The sequence below is a fragment of the Python bivittatus genome, unplaced genomic scaffold, assembly GCF_059951505.1.
Source record: "Python bivittatus isolate LINGU-HERP-01145 unplaced genomic scaffold, Pbiv_v1 ctg000410_np1212, whole genome shotgun sequence".
In the NCBI taxonomy this organism is placed as follows: Eukaryota; Metazoa; Chordata; class Lepidosauria; order Squamata; family Pythonidae; genus Python; species Python bivittatus.
In genome coordinates, this window is record NW_028277067.1 from 12,528,954 (window position 1) to 12,548,816 (window position 19,863).

The 19,863-nt window shown below is 40.5% G+C and overlaps 1 protein-coding gene across 3 annotated transcripts in view; it reads left to right on the plus strand.

Moving 5' to 3' along the window:
• ITGA3 (integrin subunit alpha 3) overlaps window positions 1-19,863 on the plus strand; it is a 76,044-nt gene that overhangs the window by 46,672 nt on the left and 9,509 nt on the right. For all 3 annotated transcript variants that reach the window (XM_088143500.1, XM_007422515.3, XM_088143501.1), the window contains 16 exons: window positions 113-246; window positions 2,192-2,278; window positions 3,945-4,012; window positions 4,730-4,863; window positions 5,564-5,710; window positions 6,984-7,081; window positions 7,771-7,936; window positions 9,109-9,177; window positions 9,907-9,986; window positions 11,207-11,284; window positions 11,718-11,820; window positions 13,052-13,228; window positions 13,765-13,881; window positions 14,941-15,054; window positions 16,605-16,703; window positions 19,679-19,804. In XM_088143500.1, the coding sequence (XP_087999626.1) occupies window positions 113-246; window positions 2,192-2,278; window positions 3,945-4,012; window positions 4,730-4,863; window positions 5,564-5,710; window positions 6,984-7,081; window positions 7,771-7,936; window positions 9,109-9,177; window positions 9,907-9,986; window positions 11,207-11,284; window positions 11,718-11,820; window positions 13,052-13,228; window positions 13,765-13,881; window positions 14,941-15,054; window positions 16,605-16,703; window positions 19,679-19,804 (1,797 nt within the window). The remainder of the gene's footprint in view (window positions 1-112; window positions 247-2,191; window positions 2,279-3,944; window positions 4,013-4,729; window positions 4,864-5,563; window positions 5,711-6,983; window positions 7,082-7,770; window positions 7,937-9,108; window positions 9,178-9,906; window positions 9,987-11,206; window positions 11,285-11,717; window positions 11,821-13,051; window positions 13,229-13,764; window positions 13,882-14,940; window positions 15,055-16,604; window positions 16,704-19,678; window positions 19,805-19,863) is intronic.

The window sequence follows — 19,863 nt, forward strand, 5'->3', positions numbered from 1 at the left end:
ACTGCTCTGCTGCACTGCTATCATGGATTGGAAATCTGTGACTCTCCAAACAGAGATCTTGATCTCTTTTGTAAATGTCTTCCTTGCCTCTCATTTTCTGTACCTCTTGCAGATCATTAGCGGGGAAGATTTTGATCCTGTCATCAAGACCTTTGGTTACTCCTTCAGTGGTGGAGAGGATGTGGATAGAAATTCCTATCCTGATCTCCTGGTGGGAACCCTCTCAGAAAACATCTTGCTGCTCAGGTAAGATGAATAACAGCTGGTAAGTATGGTGAAAGGGGTTAAAAGCAATATTTTTATGATATCTATTTATCCATTAGGACTAATGAAAAAAAGGGGAATATATTTTTAGAAGAAGCAAATTCCAATCCATCTGTTAGGGCAATCTTTCCAACCTGGTGCCCTCAGCTATTCATGGTCTTGTGGATTAATGAATATGGAAGTTAATATGCCCCTCATCTAGAAAGCAGCAGCTTGAGGAAGACTGTAGTACCAATTACCTTGATTCAAAAGAGCAGCACTTTTATAAATCTTGTCCTGGGGAAGTGAACAAATGAGCATGTGTAAAAGCGCATTTTCTTCACCACTGAGTTATTGAAGCCACCATCATGATTAGGGATCATTTATTTTATTTATGCACTACATTTGTATTGGCTTTTTTTGAGCTTCCACTGTGAATCATGGCTGACTGAAGACATCTCCCATGAATGAGCGGAAACAACGACTGCTGTCTAGAATGAAAGAGCGGCGAGTAGATCGGTCCTTCAAAGCTCTCTGGAGAAGGAGAGAACGGGAGATTGCCCATGAATGGCAACTCCTCCCAAGGAGACTGTAAAATAGCAGTCTCCTGTGGGTTTGAGGCCCAGGAGCTGAGGGAGATGATGTCTTTGCTCTCAGCAGTGGCAGAGCCTTTAAATAAGGACACTAAGCCAGCCAAACTCACTTTCTAATAACATTCGGAAATGCCCCATTTAGCCCCTTTATGGATATTAAGAGACCTTCAAAATGGTGAGCTTAATTTGACACCTTGTGAATTTTACCTTCTTTGAATTTAAGAAATTTTAAACAGAGACTTAAGAATTTAAAATAATATACAATTGGCAAAAAGCAAAAAAAAAATTTTTTTTTAATTTAAAAAGGTTTTAAATGGATTGGGAGACCAGAGAGATTTGGAATATTGGTTATTTTTGCTGTAAGACTTGAAAAAAAAAGTATATAATTAAATAATTAACTCATGGGAAATGACTGAAATGGAACTAAACCCGTATTAGGAACTGAGGCTTGATGAAGGTTGCAAATGGACACTAGCGGGAACTAAAGGACCAGGCAGAAAAGAGTTAAAATTGCTAAGCTGCCTATAACCTTTTCTTATCTTAAAGAGTTTTTTGATAACTGGACTGAGATATTAATAACTAAAATCTCAGAAAGGGTACAGATTTCAATAGATAATTTTTTAGAAGATGATGAGAAAAATTGTAAAGAACTCTAACCTGACATAGACATTGTAGAGTTTGAAGGCATGGAAGACAACAAAATTGAGATCACCAAAATGGGAATACAAAAGACAAATCAAGAAAAGGATCTGGATGTGGAACAGCTGCAACAAGAAATCCTAGATGATGCCTCTTTATGGGATTTACAAAGTAGGCTGGTGAAAGCTTTGAAGACTCCTCTTGAACACCAAAGATTGATGAAAGATCAATTCCTGAGATGCCCCTGGAATAATTTAAAGGTTAAGATTCTGAAGAGCAAAAAGAAGGAATATAAAGTTGGACTATTTGATCAGGGATAAATTATTTGTTTGGTATTTCTGGTAACTTTTTTGCTGAAGCAAGACTGAAACGATGACGATTTCTGGATTGTGTATAAATAAAAGTTGGGCTGTGGGGGGGAAGAGGTTTTTTATTTGTAACTTTAAAAGAGGGTGAAAAGTTATTACATTACCTTATGCTTGGCGTGACGAAGGTTGGAAGCCACTTCTTCATTATTGTTTTTGTTGCCTTTTTCTTTTCTCTTCTACTCTTTTCCTTTTCTTTTTTTCTCCACCTTCTGAACTCTTCTTTTTTTCTCTTTCTTCTAGTTTAGTTTGTATTAGTTTGTATTATGTTTATTAAAAACTTAAATAAAAATGTACGGACTCTTTTCACTGTTGTTTCCCCTTATGTCTGTTGTTCCTATCTTTCTCCAGAGCCCGTCCAGTGATCAACATCCTAAACAAGACTTTTACTGTTACTCCAAACCCTCTGGACCCAGCCAAATGTACTCAGAATTCTTGGTAATAACATCCCTCTAAATTTTCTCTTTGTTTTTTTTTATTCTGGGGTGCATACATGCCTTAATGCATGGGCATTCAAGAAGGTGTGTGACAGCACAAATATGATACAACTGGCTATATTTAGCCTACAGAAAGGAAGATAAAAGGGAAATGCGTTGCCAACTTTCAGTTTATTTAAGAGGATGTTGGAAAGAATTGGGAGAACAATTGTTTGCCCTCCCCACCAAGTGCAAGGAGGAGGAACAAGAGTGTTTATACAAGATGTAGTGAGATTCAAGTTAAATTTGAATGAGAAAAACATCTGGCAGTCAGAGTAGAAGGAGCAAGCTGTATGGTGACGCTGCTGAGTCTTTTTCCTTGCTGGATTTTTTAAGAATAAAAGTTGCACAAGAGACTTGTAGAGTTGCTTTTAGAACAGGGTATCCTGTCCTATAGAAGAGAGACGGCTTGATAAGAAGCAAGTTATTTCAGGCTTAAGCTAGCTGGAGAAATTGAAACCCTCCAGATGTGGTTAGTTTCCATCATCCAATAGCTCTATCCAGCATGCCATTAGTTTGAGAGCTGGAATCTCTCAACATTTGGAAGTGTTAGTCATTTGTAACTTCTAAACTGGGACTTAGTTTAAGGGTGACTGGGTTTGTTAATATTGATTTTGTCAGCATCTTTTTTTCCCAACTTTAAATTCATTTTGGTTCCTTTCTGCATTAGTTAGCAATTTTTCCTCAAAAATGCCTTTGCAAAAATGGCATATATAAAATCATACCCAACTTATTGGTCAACCTTTGTGCCCTGAACACACTTCTTAGCTTTTCTTAAGTCAGCTGCTAAGAATATATGAGGTAGCACTGAATCAAAGTGAAAACAGACCGATAGGGGTGTGAAAACAGGGACAAAAGGGGCATCTACCTCTCTAAGGTGGATTGTCACAGCATTATTTGCACATGACCCTCCCTTCTTGAGTTAATTATAGTTATTTACTTAAATTAGCCTTTCCTAGCCTGGAACTGCCCAGAGCAGGATGTCTCAACCTCAGCAACTTTAAGATGTGTAGACTTCAACTCCCAGAATTCCCCAGCCAGCGCTGGTGGCTGGTGACTCGGAATTCTGGGAATCAAAGTCTCAGTACATCTCCTGGGCACCAAGTTGGGAAAGGCTCCTTTGTATACTGCCAACTGTGTAAATAAATAAGACGAAAGAGTCCCTTGACCAAAATAGACAGAATCACGTCCTCTGGGAATTTTCTGATTCAAACAGACGAGAGAGGGGGAGATCTTCCTTTTGCATGAAAAAGCAAGTTTTTCCTCTTCTCTTAGCAAGAACTGATTTTTCAAAGAAAGCTTTGGGCCTCTGAAATATCACTCCTTGCCGCAAACGAACAGGGTAATCCCCCCAAAAGTTTGGCACTGGTTAATTACCAGATACAGAACAGCCTAATATAAGTCAAGTGCTGCTGCCATGCCAAGACTGGAGCTCCCTGGGTTGGACAGTGTGACTTTAAACATAGGTTGGTGTGCTTCTCTTTAAGAAATGAAGCATTCTGCATTTGGGTTTTGTTTGTTTGGAATTACCTGTCACTGTGGATTCCTTCCCATCATGTTTGTAAACCTTACTGAGCACATTGGTTTTTCTTTCTTTCTCCTTTCCCTCCTTGTCTTCTCATTAACAGCATGAAGGTACAGCTCTGCTTCTCCTATACCCTAAGTGCTGGAGACCCCAAATACAAGGAAGCTGTCAGTGAGTAGAAGTGGGAAGATTTGCTCCATTTGGGAAAATCTGTGTGTAAAGAGAGAGAGTTGGGGGACTCACTCATCGCCAAATTTTCCTGGCCCTGGAATTTTTGTCCTTAACAGATGAGAGCTGGTTGTGGCTCTCCCGGTATCTTACTTGGTGTACTGTTTGTTTATGCCTGCGTTCCCTGGATTCAAATTAAGTATGAGATTACATACCAGTCTTGTACAGGTAGTCCTCACTTACCAACCGCAACTGGGACTGGCAACTCCATTGCTAAGCGGCACGGTTAAGTGAAATGTCACGTGACTGCACCAATTTATGATGCAGTTCCAGCTGTGGTCATTAAACAAATCACCGTGGATCATTAAGCATGGCATCATATGACAATGACTTGTGACTTCCTGCTGGATTCCCCATTGACTTTGCTTGTCAAGTGCCCGAATCGCAATCATGAGACTGTGGGTATACTGTGATGCCCGCAACTTGGAGGATCAGTCATAAGTCTTGTTTTTCAGCGCCACCGTAACTTCAAACGGCCGCTGAACAAGTTGCCAGAAAAAAAGCATTACCTATAAAACATTTCAGTTTTTCTTAGAACTCATCAACTTTGTAGTGTTGTTCCAGAACTTCATTTGAACCAGAGGGTCTAGGCTGCTGGATCTTGGCTGCTGGATCTTGATAATGTGTCTGATCCATTTTTCTCTTTCCTCTTGGCTTCAGAGCTGGATTACATAGTGGAAGCTGACCAGGGCCGCCGACCACCTCGCGTATATTTTGCTGAGACCAATTCTGCAGTCTACAAGGGACAGTTTTCCATGCCAAGCAAGTGCCAAACCCTGGAAGTCCTTCTACAGGTTAGGAGTAGTCAATTCAACTCATAAAATGAGATAGCTGAGAGGGAGCCAAATACCATCTTGCCTGCAATATTTTTTTAGTTTATTCTTATCCCGTCCTCTTTCTCCTAAAGACTTTAGGGTCATTTATGTTTGGTTGTTTATATTTATGTAGTGCAGGACCAGCAGTACAGTTTTTTTTTAACGTAAATTGATACTACCAAGGATTGCTAAGCATAGGCCAGTGATGTGATCACATTTTTATAAATGATAAGAACAGAATTTTTGCCATGTTTCTGCCTATAGGGAGGGTTGGGGAGGTTTTCTAAAATAGATAAATATATGTGTGTGTGAAGCAGTTATTTTGCATGGATTCCTGGATGTAGAATAGCTAACATTGGCTGAAATTCTGGATTGTTGTATTCCCAATATACTTGGAGGGCACCGGCCTGACAAAAGGCTTCTCTAACCATAGTATCACTTGTACTGATAGAGAGTACTGGCAGGATAATTTAGTATGATAAGCCTCCTTATATTTCAACAAAGGAGTACCAAGAACAGAGAAGAAGCTTCCATCAGAATATAATATGACAATGAAGGATCAGTATGACCTGGAGGCAAGAATGAAGAGGATGTTCTCCTTCATGTCCCTTCGTAAGGTACATGGAGATTCAGAACTGAGTTTAGGGCTCTCTGAAATAAATTGTTGCTCATCCCACAGGATGATGTGCGAGACAAGCTGCACCCCATTGCCTTCTCTATGAAGTATTCTCTTGCAGAGAAGCCTAGGCGATTCCAGTTGGGACCACGCTCTCTTAATGGATTTCCTGTTTTGAATGAGGATCAGCCTCGTGAAAACCACACTGAGGTTAGTTTTTCCTTCTCTTTAGTTCTTCCTCCCATTCTCTTCATCTTTCCCCTCCTCAGTTGAAACAATAATGCTGCATCTTTCAACTAGTAGTGGGTGGCAGGCTTTTGCAAACAAGCAAACAGGTGATGTGTTTATGGGAGGAGTTTGTGTGCGTGTCTCTGCACTTACCCATGCAGATGCAAATTATTTGTAAGTAGGCATCTTAAGTTTCCTGTATCATTTAATGGTTCACCAACCAAGCGGTCCTCTGGCACCATCTGGTGGAACAGATTAGTCATCATTATTGTTAAGATTTAGAATACATTTCATTCCAGAAAAAGTTTTTCACATACCTCGAGCTAGGTTGAAGTGAACCTATGTTGATATCTGTGTTTGGGAGATGTGTACAGATATAGTGTGATAATTTCAGCATCAGTTCCCCTGTTTTATCATCTTAGTGTAATACTTTCAGGTGACCCAATCAAGTTTAGGGAGTTACATCTTTGGATACTGGTGGAGATCCATCCACCTGCAGGAACAGAAGCAACCCTTGAAAGTCCTAGGCTTGGCTGTTGCTTCTCTTTGCTGCCATCTCCTGGACAAGCAAGAACTGAATAGATTGAATCAAGAAGAAGGATATACATGAAAGGATGTTGGAGACAATGACTATAAAGAAGCAGACTCACTGAGAGGAGAGATCATAAACAATGCCCATGAACTCAGCAGCCTGTGAGGCCTCTCCATCTGACTCGCAGTCTCTTTTCCTTGTATTGCAATAAACAGACTTTTAAAAGCCTTCTTTGGTACTGAGGGAAGCTCTCCCAAAAGTCTGATTGAGGGGTGGGTGGGTGAGTGGGTGGGGAAGCATTTTTAGATGTTCACAGTTGGGAAGAACAAAGAGCTGATTCTGTCTTCCCTGTGCGTCATGTTCCCCTTGGAAGCCCCGTCTACAAAAGTAGTTTTTCAAAGAAAGCTGCGCTTAGCATCAGTGGCAGCTTTCTTAGAGCATAGTTAATGTACAGAGAGATGATCATTGTGGCTGCATTGTAGTGAAGGAATAACCTTCCCAACATACAGAGCCCTTCTTCTAGAAGTCTGTCTTCCTATCCTGATGCACTCCAGTTCGCCTCTTAAAACAGTTTCCTTTGGCCATGCTTGTTGAAGGGGACATGAGTTGCAGTCCAAGGCTTCTGGAGAGCACCAGCTCAGGGAAAGGTATCATAAACAATGGAGCCTACAAACTATATGAACACCCTTCCCCCTGTTGTTGACTCAAAATGTCTGTTTTCAGATTCAGTTTCAGAAGGAGTGTGGAACTGACAACCAGTGCAAGAGCAACTTGCAGATCCAGGCGTTCTTTCTAAATGAAAAAAACCAAAAGCTGCCCAGGTGAGAGAACTTGGCTTATTGAGAGAAGGGTGGGCTGGCGAGGAGAAAGAATATGTGAAATAACTGTAATCATCGTAACACAGAGTTGCGCTAAATGTATGTTTAAATGAGAGTGAGGAAATGCTGGCTTTGGAAATAATCATACATTTGGGCTGAGTTCTGTCTGCTCCTGAATGCTCTTTGCGTCGTCGTCATCATCACTAAAGAAAGTCTCTTTCCTGTGAACTTCCTTCCAGGGTAATAAATAGCTCCTGGATGGTGTAAGTGCTGACTTTTAGAAAGTCACTGGGTGATCGCCCAGGCAGATGACCTGCCCTAGAACCCTTCTAGTGGCTCACATAGATAGGTGGGGTTTCATCACCCGAGAATAAGAACATTGCACAGCTCTAGAAGCATTTCAGCAGAAATTGTCTCTCAGCTAGGGACAGGAGCACATAGTTTACAAGTTCCCACTTCTTCTCTAATGCAGGATAAGCCAGTTGGTCCCCTCCAGGTGTTTTGGATGATAGTTTCCAGGAACCCCCATTGTTGCCTGGAAATTATGAGGTTTATTGTCCTAAATCTTTGGGGAGTGCCAAGTTGCCCATGGATGTCCTAGCCACTCCTGACCATAGTTAAGGACTGAGTGGGTGGTCACCTGTGCTTTCTTGATTGTTCTCCCTCAACTGTACTATTCTTTTCCATTGTAGACAAGATGGTGTGCAGGTCTTACAGTACAGCTGGGAAGTCAAGAAAGTGAACTTGAGCATCAGTGTCACTAATAAACCAACATCACCTTTCAATGGAGAGGATGCTCATGAGGCCCTCCTCAATATCACTTTCTCACCCTATCTGCTGCCTTCTTCAGTTCGGCCGGTGAGATATTTTTTGAAAGCTGGGATAAGGTTAGGTTACTCTTCCACATAGCTCAGTACTCAGTGACTTTTCAGAAATCCCAGGAAAATTTACAAGTTCCAATAGGAGAGACTATATGTAGCCCAGGGTTTAACTGTGGAGTCCTTGATGCTCTCTGACACAAATCTACAGGTGTTGTGTCTAGTGATATTTTTCTTTGTTAATTCCTGGGCAGAACCATTGCTAATAGATCAGAAAATACTGTATGAGTTGCTGCCTAGAATAGTAGTCTTCAAGACTCATAATCTCCAGCTGTTATGCAGATGATGCCAGTGAGGGAGAAAAGAGAAACTTTGCCATCAGTGCAGGATTGGGAGACTAAAATGAAAAATACGTAGCCGTGGAAGAATTATTAACTGTATATATTCATAGCAGATGTCTAGCCAAATTCAAGCAGGAATGGTTCCCTTATATACAATATATTACATAGCGAGGCAAGCTAAGACACTCTGAATATGGCTTTTGAAGAAAAAGGGAAACTGTTTTTTAAAAAAAATCAAAATGATCCTAACAGAAATGAGCAATAATTGTAGATATCCAAGTAAAAATATTGAAGTAGCAATTAGCAGCTGGGGGGGGGGGAAGAGAGGGGGAACTAAATAAAATGCTTTTTCTTACTATGTTTTTTCTTTATATTTTTGCTTGTTTTGTCTTTTTAAAACTGTTTCTAAAAAAATCTTTTTATGACCATCATTTTCATTTCAACCTTTACCCTTGGTTAAAGTTCAAGTTACGCACGTGTACATGTTCTTTTCCTTTTTTCTTTCCTTTTCCTTTTTTATTGGTTGGTTTACTTAATTAAAAAAAGTAAAAAAAAATGTGAGCGAAATATTTTTTTTCATGAAATAAATTGAATCGGGGGGATGTTGGGGCTATACCTGAATTCTTGCAGGCCATATGTAGACCCTGGGTTGTGCTTAAAAACATATTTTTGTTCATGGTTGCTTAAGAACCAATTCATCTCTAGTGAAACTGCAAATGAAGAGGGCATGGTAGGCCACAAAACATTCTTCCGGAAGCTACATGTGGGCTCACGAGTTGCCAAGTCCCACTTAATTAACTCAATAATTACACACAGGTAAAATAAGGCAGTAGCTAGCAAGAGAATGAAGAGTGTCTTTTCTTCCTTTCAGAGTGGGGCCTGCACAATTAAGAAGACGGTGATATGTGAACTGGGCAATCCCTTCAAAAGGAACCAGAAGGTGAGTTGTTTCTGATTTGGACGCTTTGGAAAGACTGAGGCTCCATTATGCAGGACTCATCAATGGGATCTTCTGCTTATTCCTCAGGACCCCCTTATCCCTTTAACCATAAAGTTTTTAAAAATTAGTAAGCACCTACAGCAAATGAATGTATTTTTTAAATTATTGTAAATATTATTTACTAGATTAGATCAATATCCTGGTTTTTAATTCAAATCCTCAGGGTTGAAATCAGTCTACTTTTTTTGCAATTGGTATTTGACGGCCATTGGTAAATATTGCCAATGGGGAAAGAAGAAATTCTACATTCAATGTTATCAACATCTGTGCATTGAACACTGAACTTTTTATTGGCAAATTCACTGTAGTGATAGAACATTCTATTTGATAATTCTTGATAAAAAGAGTTGCTCACGCTCTTTTTCAACATGAATTGATAAGAGTAGGAACTGGCACTGAATAAGAATTTATTTATCCAGACTAAGATTTGTCTTGAAAGGACAATAGTCCAGGCTTGAGGTTACCAGAATAAGAGTCACCAAAGTCAGATTTTGCTCTTCCAGGCAGTGATGCATCTATTTTATCAGCTGATGCTGATAAAAAGTCTTCTTGCCACAGATGTTTATGTAGCTAACCAGTGGCAGCCCAGTGGACCCCAGATTACAAATGCAACAAAGGTATGTCACCCAAATCCTAACAAACTACTGTACAATCTTGCTTCTCTTCCAGGCAGAGCTGATTATCACATTTGAAATTAGTGGGATTACCTTGAATACCCAGAATATCACTGTCCAGGTTCAGCCTTCCACGTGAGTCTTGTCCTCTTATCAGTAGTTGTACCTAATGAGTTCAAGAAATGGTTTCTGTATTGAGTTAAGATAGTTCCTCTCCTATCACTATCTAGAACAGCCTTGTCCAGTCTGGTGCTTTTGATCCAGAGGGCTGGGATTGCAACTCTTAGAATTCCTAGGCACAGGTTGGGAAGCCTGATCTAAAATAAGGGTTCAAATATATGGCTTCTAAGTTCATGTCCCAAGAAAAAGTAACTGGTGAAAATCGCTTACTGAGACATCCTAAGAGGAGCAAAGTGTGGAATTGGGTGTACTGGCATTACCTGTCTTTCTCTCTCCACTGGGAAATTTGGAGGAAGGAGTAGCAGGACATGGCATTAAATCTCCAATTCAGTTAATCATTTGCAAGTTCTGAAGGAGAAGGTAAGACACCCCTACACACACACACGCATGCACACCCAGACGCACACACTGAAACCAGTTGATCTTAGATCAGCAAATCCAAGAGAAGACAGTCACAGAATAGAATGCATCACTTTGGAATGTTTTTTGTATTAAAAGGGAGGAAAAGTATTTCTTATAAATTATGACTTTGTTAAGAAGATTAACATAGGAAGGAGAAATGTTCTACCTTTCTATTGTCAGGAAAGCTGTTGCTGTTGTGCTTCGTTTTGCTTAAGCAAAACCAACAAAGTACATTAACCTATAGTTTACCTGTGCTTTGTACTTGTAGTTTAAAGTACCTGTAGTTTACCTGTACTTTGTACAAGTACTTTAAACTACAGGTACAAAGTAGAGGTAAACTTTGTTTAAACTACAAGTACTAAAAAAAAATAGTCCACTTTATTTTCTCAGGTCTGTAGATACGATTACAGTAACTGCATGTGTAGGACAGGCTTTGGTGGCAGAAAGTAAGTGGTCTGTCTGTAATTATGAACCACTTCTGCCGTAATGCTGGGTTTTTCTAATATATAAAGTTTGCAGGTGAACCACACCAGCACTGGTGTTTTTTTTAATTTCTCCTATTACACCAGGTAATAAAAGAAGCCTCAAAATAGCAACACTAATTCCAACTGATGGGAAGAGGAGCCACTGTGTGGACTCCTCCCTTGTGGATTCGAACCTCTAAGGCAATTACAGTGATGACAAAAGGAGTAACAACATAGTAGTTGATGTTCTGTGGGAGGGTCATTTTAAAAATAATCTGATAGACCTTTTGACTATTGTATTTTGTACAGGATAAGCTCTCAAGAAGATCTCCAACTAGCAACAGCAGTTTTGTTAGTGGACTACACAATTGATGCATCGCTAAGCATGTGCGTATCTTCTGAAATTTTTGACATGGGTTAAAAAAGGAAAATTCTGGGAATGGGGATTTCATTGCCATACAAAATGCTGTGCCAAAATGTGATGAATGTTGTGTTTGCATGTCTCTCTTCATAAAGGAAACCTAGCCTTTGAGTATAGCTGGGCTTCTAGACCATCCTTCCCCAACATTGGCATTCTTTGGATGTATTACAGCTGCAGCTTTCAGACTTCCCAGCTAGAATGGACAAAGGGAGGGAATCCAGAGAGTTCCAATACTAACACATTTGGAGGGGAAGAAATTTTCCTTTCCTTTTCCTACTTCCTTATGTTACTGAATAACTCAGGATGCTGCCAAGAAACTATGACCTGTTTAGTGTGTTAAAACAGCCCAATCCCTTGTAAATCTCTCTCTTCCAACTTCTCTGTTTTTCCTCATGGTAGATTCAACCGATGGCTCCAGTCATATTTTAGTGGGAAAGTCATGGGAGAATCAGCCATGAAACATGAACAAGATGTTGGCAGTCCCATTGAGTTGGACTTCCAGGTACGTGTCTACTTGGAGAGGTAAGACTAGTTTTGCCAAAGACTGTAGGTTCTGATTTTTTATAGTCAGAACTCTATTTAGACAGATTTACTTGATTAGGTTCCCATCATGACAAAGTTGGACAAGGGTTTTTGGCTTCAAATTGTCCAATACTTATTTATTTAGACAGGTCCACCTATGGCATTCAGCACATTGGGCAATGATTGCTCTCCACCTATTTCAATCAGACCTCATTAAATTGCATCCTTTGTTTCAGTAGCAGTTACTTTTTTTTTTTTTTTTAACAGTTAGTAGCCCAACATCCAATCTCACTCCTTTGTCATCTGGGCTTAGGAGCAATAGTGGCTGAGTCTAATTGTCTAATAGCAGCAAGTAAATAATGTCCCTCCTAAATCAGGCTACTGAAAAAGAAGGCTTGAGGAGAAGATCAGGAATAAATTTTTGAAAGAAGTTGTGAGCTTAATTTTAGTACCAATCACAAAAAACTCTGAGATAGATAGAGAGATATGAGAATGACTGAAAATCCCACTTCATTTACAGTTAAAATTCTGTCCCTTTCCAACCCTCTTATTCTTGTTTGAAGGGGTGGGAATAAAGAATAACTAAAGCACTTTTCCTTTAAGCACTTCTTCCTTCCCGCTGTTATACAAATTACCAGTATGTGTAATCAGTTGAAGTTTTTGATAAGGACTAGCATGGGACTAGAGTGCTTAACCCCGTTCCTTTTTGCTATTTTGCTAGTCACGGCACACTCTGTTACTTTTCTCTCTCTTACGGAAAATGTATGAGAAAACAGCTGAATGGAAAAATAACTGGCATGAAACGTCTTAAGCAGGCTGTGCTCAGAATTGCCACCTCTTGGGCTGGTTTGCATCTGATGATGAAAGTCAGTGGAAAGGTGCATGCAAGACACAACATTCCTATTTTCAGCCTAATCATGAACAGTTACCAAAAAACCCCAAGTAGTCAGTATAATCTTTGATGGGATCTGGCTCGATCCTGTTACTCTCTGTCATTGAATCTAAGTTTTGTAAATGTCAAGATTAAATAATTTTCCACAAAATTATAAAACATTCTGCCTTCCGTGCATTTACAGTACCTAAGTTTGTCTTAGTAAGAAGGGTTCCTTTGATGGCTTCAGTTTCTTCAACTGCCTTTCATTTTTTCCATGATCAGAACTGAAGTGTGAAATAGATTATCAACATGTCATTTTTGTTGTTGTTTGATTAAGGTGACTACAAAGAGTGAGTCTTTAAGTTCTCTGGGAACCATCATATTAGGCTTTGAATGGCCTTATGAAGCCAGCAGTGGAAAATGGCTGTTGTACCCCACCGAAATCCTGGTAAAAGGGAATGGAACCTGGCACTGTGAACCGTCTGGGCAGGTCATCAACCCCCTCAACCTCACTGTGAGTCTAGTGTCTATTCCCAGCCTCTTCTCCTTTTTGCTCTATTTCCACTTAATATAAATGTGTATATTCTGAGATGAACTGCTTGGCCTCCCATCTAGGGATATCAGTATCTGATTCATGTAGAGCTGCCAAGTTTGCTTTGAATAGTATGCTGTGTGAGGAATTCCTAGCTAGTATTGCCAACAATTGGGAGTTCTTGAAGTTGCATTCTCAAGATATTTAGGGGAGACTGAAAATGAAGGTTCTTGTTTGCCTATTTTATTTGGCTTTGTGTGAACTTGGTACAATATTTTAAAAATTAGACATTTTATGATTAAGATTGTTATATACCTAGTCTGTTCCTCAGGTGGAACTAACAGAATTGCAATTAATGAACTTTTTCTGGTATACTTAAGGATACAGGATAGGATCTTAGCCAAAAAAAAAAAAAAAAGTAGTCCACAATATCAGCAAAAGGTACACACACAACACTTTTACTACTTCTTGACATTCAGGGGCAGAATAACAGCCAGTATCTATCTCTTCCTTTTCAGCAAATAGATCACAGCATTTCCCCAGCACGGAGAAAGCGTGAGTTGCAGGCATCTCCAAAGGCTGAACTTCCCATCACCTTGGCAGCTTCAAAGAAAGCCAGATCAGAAACTGCACTGGTAACATTTCATCATTACAGATATTCTTTCCTTTGTCAAGAGCCTCTCCAGGCCACTTAGTATTGTTCTATACCAGTGTTTTTCAACCTCAGTAACTTTAAGATGTGTGGGATTTGAAGTCCATGCATCTTAAAGTTGCCGAGATTGAGAAACACTGCTCTATGCTGTCCCAACCTGGGACCAGGTATAATAGCCCCTATCCTTTTGAATGGCTGTGTTTGGGGAGGGGGGAGAGGGCAGGTTGTGTGTGTGTTTCAGGTGAAAAGATAAAGTCACCCTCAAATCGAGCAATTTGTGGTAACCACATGAACATGTCCATGTATTTTTCTTAGTAAAATTCTGATATTTGTTTGCTTTCTTTCAGAAATCTTTTTGACTAAGGAACAGTATAGTAGGAATTAAATCTAGATACCATTTTTTACCATTGAAACTAGGTCCACCTATATTTCAGAGAACCCATAGATTGATCCCAGTCCGTCCAGATCTTAAGAGCAGAGATGGGCAATTTCATGGGCTTTAAGGGCAACAACTCACTCTCCTGAATATCTAGCAAGCTGCAGGAGCCTTTCAGGTGCCACCGAAAGGGACAAGATAGAACTATTTCAACCTGTATCTTGTTAATTTTGAGAGGTTTTATGGGTGGGGATAATCAAGGTTCGCCTCCAGAGGCTCCCATTCCTATTCCTACCCTTATTTTAATGTTTTTTACACAAAAATGGCAACATCATCAACATGTGGCTATTTTGTTGACAAATTTCTGCCCTTTTTTCAGGGGCTTGGAGGGGGAATGGGAGCAATTCTCTTAGGGGTCTCCTTCTTACTTAGATTTTTTTCCCCCATGTTTTTTAATGCCAGCATTGCACCCCTGAAATGTTGCCCCCAAATGTTGGTGTTGCATTCTTGGGCTGCTTTGAGAATACGACGTTGCCCATGCCTGTTTTCAAATGCCATTTTAAAAGGAAGGAATTAAACATTCTTCTGACTGTATGTTATACCAACCCCCCTTCTAATATGTCACCGGTGATTCTTTCCCCTCCCTCACTCCATTTTCCTTTCCAGAGCTGTTCCAAAGGAACGTCTCATTGCATCTGGTTTGAATGCCCCCTGTGGGATATCGGAGCAGTGACAAACGTGAAGGTCCGAGCACGGGTTTGGAACAGTACCTTCATTGAGGTGAGTGCTCTTTACTTCTTCCGCTCCCATTTAGTGGCACATTGGTTACACTGGTGAGTTGGGTGCGAATGCTTTTCTGCAGTTGGGGGCTATGTTGCCATTTCTGTTGGGCAGCTAAGGACTACTAAGGCACTAATGTAGTCATGGTACCAAAGGGGGCAAGAATTGTTTTTCCAGGGTGGTGGGATTTACTTATTTTATAAATTAATTAGGCTTATTGTCTATTTTCTTTTTTTCCTACAAAGAAGGCAGTTTGAGACTGCAGGGGGTGCCTTATTCATAGGTTATCTTCCCCAAAGCATAGTGTCAGAGAAGGATTAAGGATGTTCACTTCCCCCTCTCAGCCATGAAGCTCCCTACTTCTTGGGCTGAGCATTCTCTCTCACTCGAGCCTACCTCATAGGATTGATGTGGAAATAAAATGGGGAGGGGGACCCATGTCCAGCACTCTGGACAAAGAATAGGATAAAAGCTAAAACATAAGAATAATAGTCTACCTGTGTATGTGTGTAAGAGACAGAGAGTATGTATATGAATGTTTATTCTCTTGCATGATAAGGCATACGTAACATTAATACAGATTATTTTAGCTTTTGTCAACGTTTCCCTTTTCAGGTGTGTCAGAATACAGCTCCCTCACTCCCCACCTCATAGGGAATTGTAGTCCATTATATCTGTAGGGGGGTTAGGTTGGGGAAGCTTATCATAAAAGAAAAGAGTCATAGCTTCAGGGAAATATTGCTTCCAGGTTACTGATCATCATTTGGAGGGTTTTAAACAGCAAGTTTAGCTATCTAGTATGAGCCTCAAGGGCTGGAATGACAACTTTTTCTTTAGTGCCTAGAAACTTTAGGGATAAAATATTTCATGGTTTACTTTTCACCTTAATTTTTAGGATTAGAAATTTCATTCTGGTCTAACAAAAGATACAATCATGAATTTAAAATTTAAAGTATTCAAGTGGGCTTGAACAGATTAATTTCTCACCAGATTTTATACTTGCATAACTTTCTTGTTTGAAAAATAGTTTCAGGCCATCTTAATTTTGTTTTGATTTTTACTTAACTCTGATTAAATAATGCAGATAATTTTACGTTCCTACAATTAAAGCATGCATTATTCTGCTTTTTATTGTAGCAGTAACAGCAAGGAGAGAAAATGAGTGACTTTTGTTAATTCAGTGAGTTATGTCTCTGAGGATTGTCAGTTTGGATTAGTCTCTCTTTTAGACTAGGTTACATTGAATATGATAAATCTTGTCCATGGCAAATATTAGTTCCAATAAATTTAAATTGCAACAAAATATTCTCACAGTTTCCTCTTAAATAAGGATTTTCTATACCTCTTTCACTAATATGCACATAGATTAGTAGCATGACTCTGTATAATATATCATTATTATAAATGTATTAATTGCCCACATTTTCTACAGATCTCTCTCTCTCTCTCTCTCTCACTCTCTCACACACACACACACACACACACACACACATTTCAAAGTTAACTGGATAGATAGAAGTTGCTTTTAACCCATATACTGATTACTATAGGATTACAACAACTTTGATCGTGTCAAGGTAGATGGACAAGCGACACTCTTCCTCAGGACAAACTCCTCTACAATCAACATGAAAAATCACACAGTGTGGGTGAGTAAAAGGATGAAGTAACTTTAGGAAATCATTAAGATCTTACTGATTCCAGCTTATACACTCTTTTCCCCAGGCCTGGCCCATCCAGTTAATGAAATGATGCAGCTGCTTTGGGCTAGCTTGCACCATTTACCCTCTGAAGGGGCCTCTTTATCACAGCCAAGCCCAGCAGTTCTTCGGGGTAGCTCATGGTCCTGGCCGGCTGTTCTGTAAGCATAACTCTGCAATGGCTTGAAAGTGACACGTTGACTGGATGAGCACAATGCAGTTAATCAGCCAGTTAAAGATGTATTGGCTGCATTTGTACAACATGCTCAATGTTGTTAAGTTTACTCTTTTTGGTGGTGGTAGTGGTAGTTTCTCATATTATGCAAAGCCTGCCTGATTGGTTAGTTTATAGTTCAGTGTATTATATGGATCCAGATAACAGGTTAAGTGATGCACACCGTGTAAGACTAGCCAGTGTGGAATGCTGTAGCCATTGCGGCCAACTCCCAGTAAATCACACTCAGGGCCCCTTCAAAGGGATGTTGAGAGAGGGAATGAAAGTACTGCCACGAGGGAAGGTATGTATGGGAGGAAACGGCATGGATTGAGGATGGAGGCGTAGCAGATCCTTTCTCCATCCCTTGCCCTCTGCATTCCCCCTCCCACCATAATTACCGAACCCTAGCAATTCTTCTGGAATTTGTTTTCAGATCAGGCTGATTCCTTGTTCTCTTCACTGACTTGGGCCTAGTTCTGCCATGCTTCTGCAGACTGATGAAATCATTTGACCCATAAGCAAGACCTCCATTGGGGGTTGGAAGGGGAGTCCCTTGAATCCTGTCCTCTTGATTTGTCAGGGCAAGCTAGGCAGTTGTCAGGTTCCCTCAGAGTATGGCACAAAACTGCTTCCAAGCTTGCAGCCTCTTGATCTGATAGTCTACATTTGGAAAGAGAACAGCTGTTCTGCCATGTTTGTATAAAACTCTTGGTTTCAGTGTGACTCACTTAATACTCACCCACTCAGCCTTCTTGCCCTGGCTTGAAGATGCCCTACTTACCATTTTTTGAAAGCCAGAACTGCCTTCTCATTTCCAGCCTGCAGCAGAGGCAGGCTGAAGCTGGTCCAAGATGCTCTGGCTGGAAAGTCACATTTTCCCTGGGAAAAAGGAAGATAACTTGCCTTACAGACATCCTAGGTTGCATGGAGGCAGCATCTTCAGTGGTTGGCAACCTGTGGGGCTCCAATTGGGCTGCTGCAGGACTACCTTCCCATCCAGCTGCTGAGCTCTGTGCCTCCAGAGCCATTAGTGCCTTGGCTTCCAGAGAGAGCAGAACCTCACCCAAAATTCAGCCCAACCCAGCTTGGTTCACCTCTCCTCTCCTCTGAGGTGGTCAGAGGAACATCAACCTTATGGTATACCAAATGCAAGCCTTCTACTTGGTCAATATTCCCATTGGGATCATCATAAGTCCCTCTTGTTCAGCCCCATCATAACTTTAAACAGTCACTGAACGAGTGGACATTAAATGTGGACTACCTGTAATGATAAGAATAATGATAAGCAAGTCAAGAAATTACACTGGATTGCTTCAATCAGCATTGCTATTTTTCTGTGAATGCTTTTCAGCAGTCTCCAAGGAGTGTGGCCATTTGAGCTGACCAAAATAGATGGAATAAAATAATAATAACAACAACAATAATAACAATTTTGTTTTTTATTGTGAAATACAACTCAGTGAGATAGCTGCTTCCCTTGACCCCCTGTTCTGTTTATCTCAACAACCACCCCTCAGATACTTCCTCCTGGCTAAGAGAGAGGACCATGATGGTGGTAACCCCTCTTCACAGTTCCCAGAACACCTTCATGTCAACTCTTCCACCCCTTCCCCATCACAGGCCACTGTTTTTCTCTCTGTCCTCTGCCCTTGGCCCACTCTGGTCAATTACAACAATTGGAAAATACAGGCCTGCTTGCAATCTATTGAAACTAGTGATGGCATGTGGAGTTAACCCCTTTGCTGCTGCTATTGTTTCTCTCTCTGCAAGCTGACCAATGGCTGTCCTGAAAGTAACCAAGATTACTTTCTGTAAAGGCAGTAACCTTATAAGCTTTATTCCCGAGGTATAGTAAATGCTAGGCTGTTGGAGTGGGGTCTTTTTTTTTAATGACCTACTTTCCTTCTGTCTAAAGGATGGGAGGAAAGCACATCCACATGGCTGTGTGGATGCACCCTTAGTAAGGTATTAGCATGTTCAAGTCCTTTTAATTTGTTTCCAAGAGAGTGGGAGCAGGATATTGTTCCTGAACTCCCATCTCAGCATCTATGTCAGTGTTTCTCAACCTTGGCAGCTTGAAGATGTGTGGACTTCAACTCCCAGAATTCCCCAGCCAGCCATGGCTGGTTGGGGAATTCTGGGAATTGAAGTCCACACATCTTCAAGCTGCCAAGGTTGAGAAATGCTGATCTATGCATTTAGCTGAAGGTCTGGAAGGAGATCCTAGAACTGTAAAGTCAGTTAGGAGCCCTACATGTGTAGCATTTCTGGCCCTTTAAGGCATTTGGATACCATAAAAAGAGTGTCTGCTTCCCTCTTGTGCATTCACCCCATTCCTAGACAGACTGCATGAAAAACACCTGTGGTTCTACCTTGGCACTGAATCTAAATCTGCAATTTGGGCTCAGTAGTTTTACTTTAATATCCTGTTATGTTGAAAAAACCATAAATAATATATATACAGAGCTTTTAGGGTGTTTGGGAAAAAGATAATACAAAGGCCAAATATAAGTAAGAATAAATTGATGCATTAGATGACCTTGAATCATACCAATGGGAGTGCACTAGCTGCCTTGCGCTGATGCTCCTGGGTTTTTCTCAACTGGAACAGCTCTGGGCATGCTGTTCCTCAAAACCACCTTTGCATTTATCCTGCTTTTTCTCTCCAAAGACCTGTCTCTTTCTTGTTTCTTTGCTCTGATTTTAGTTTACCGTGGACATCGACTCAGAACTGAGTGAAGAACAGCCAGCCGAGATTGAGCTGTGGGTGGTGCTGGTTGCTGTTGTGGCAGGACTTCTGCTTTTGGGCCTGATCATCTTACTGCTGTGGAAGGTGAGAAATGAAGACCTTGAATTGCGGGTAGGATAGTCCAACTTCTTCCTTCCCTCTGA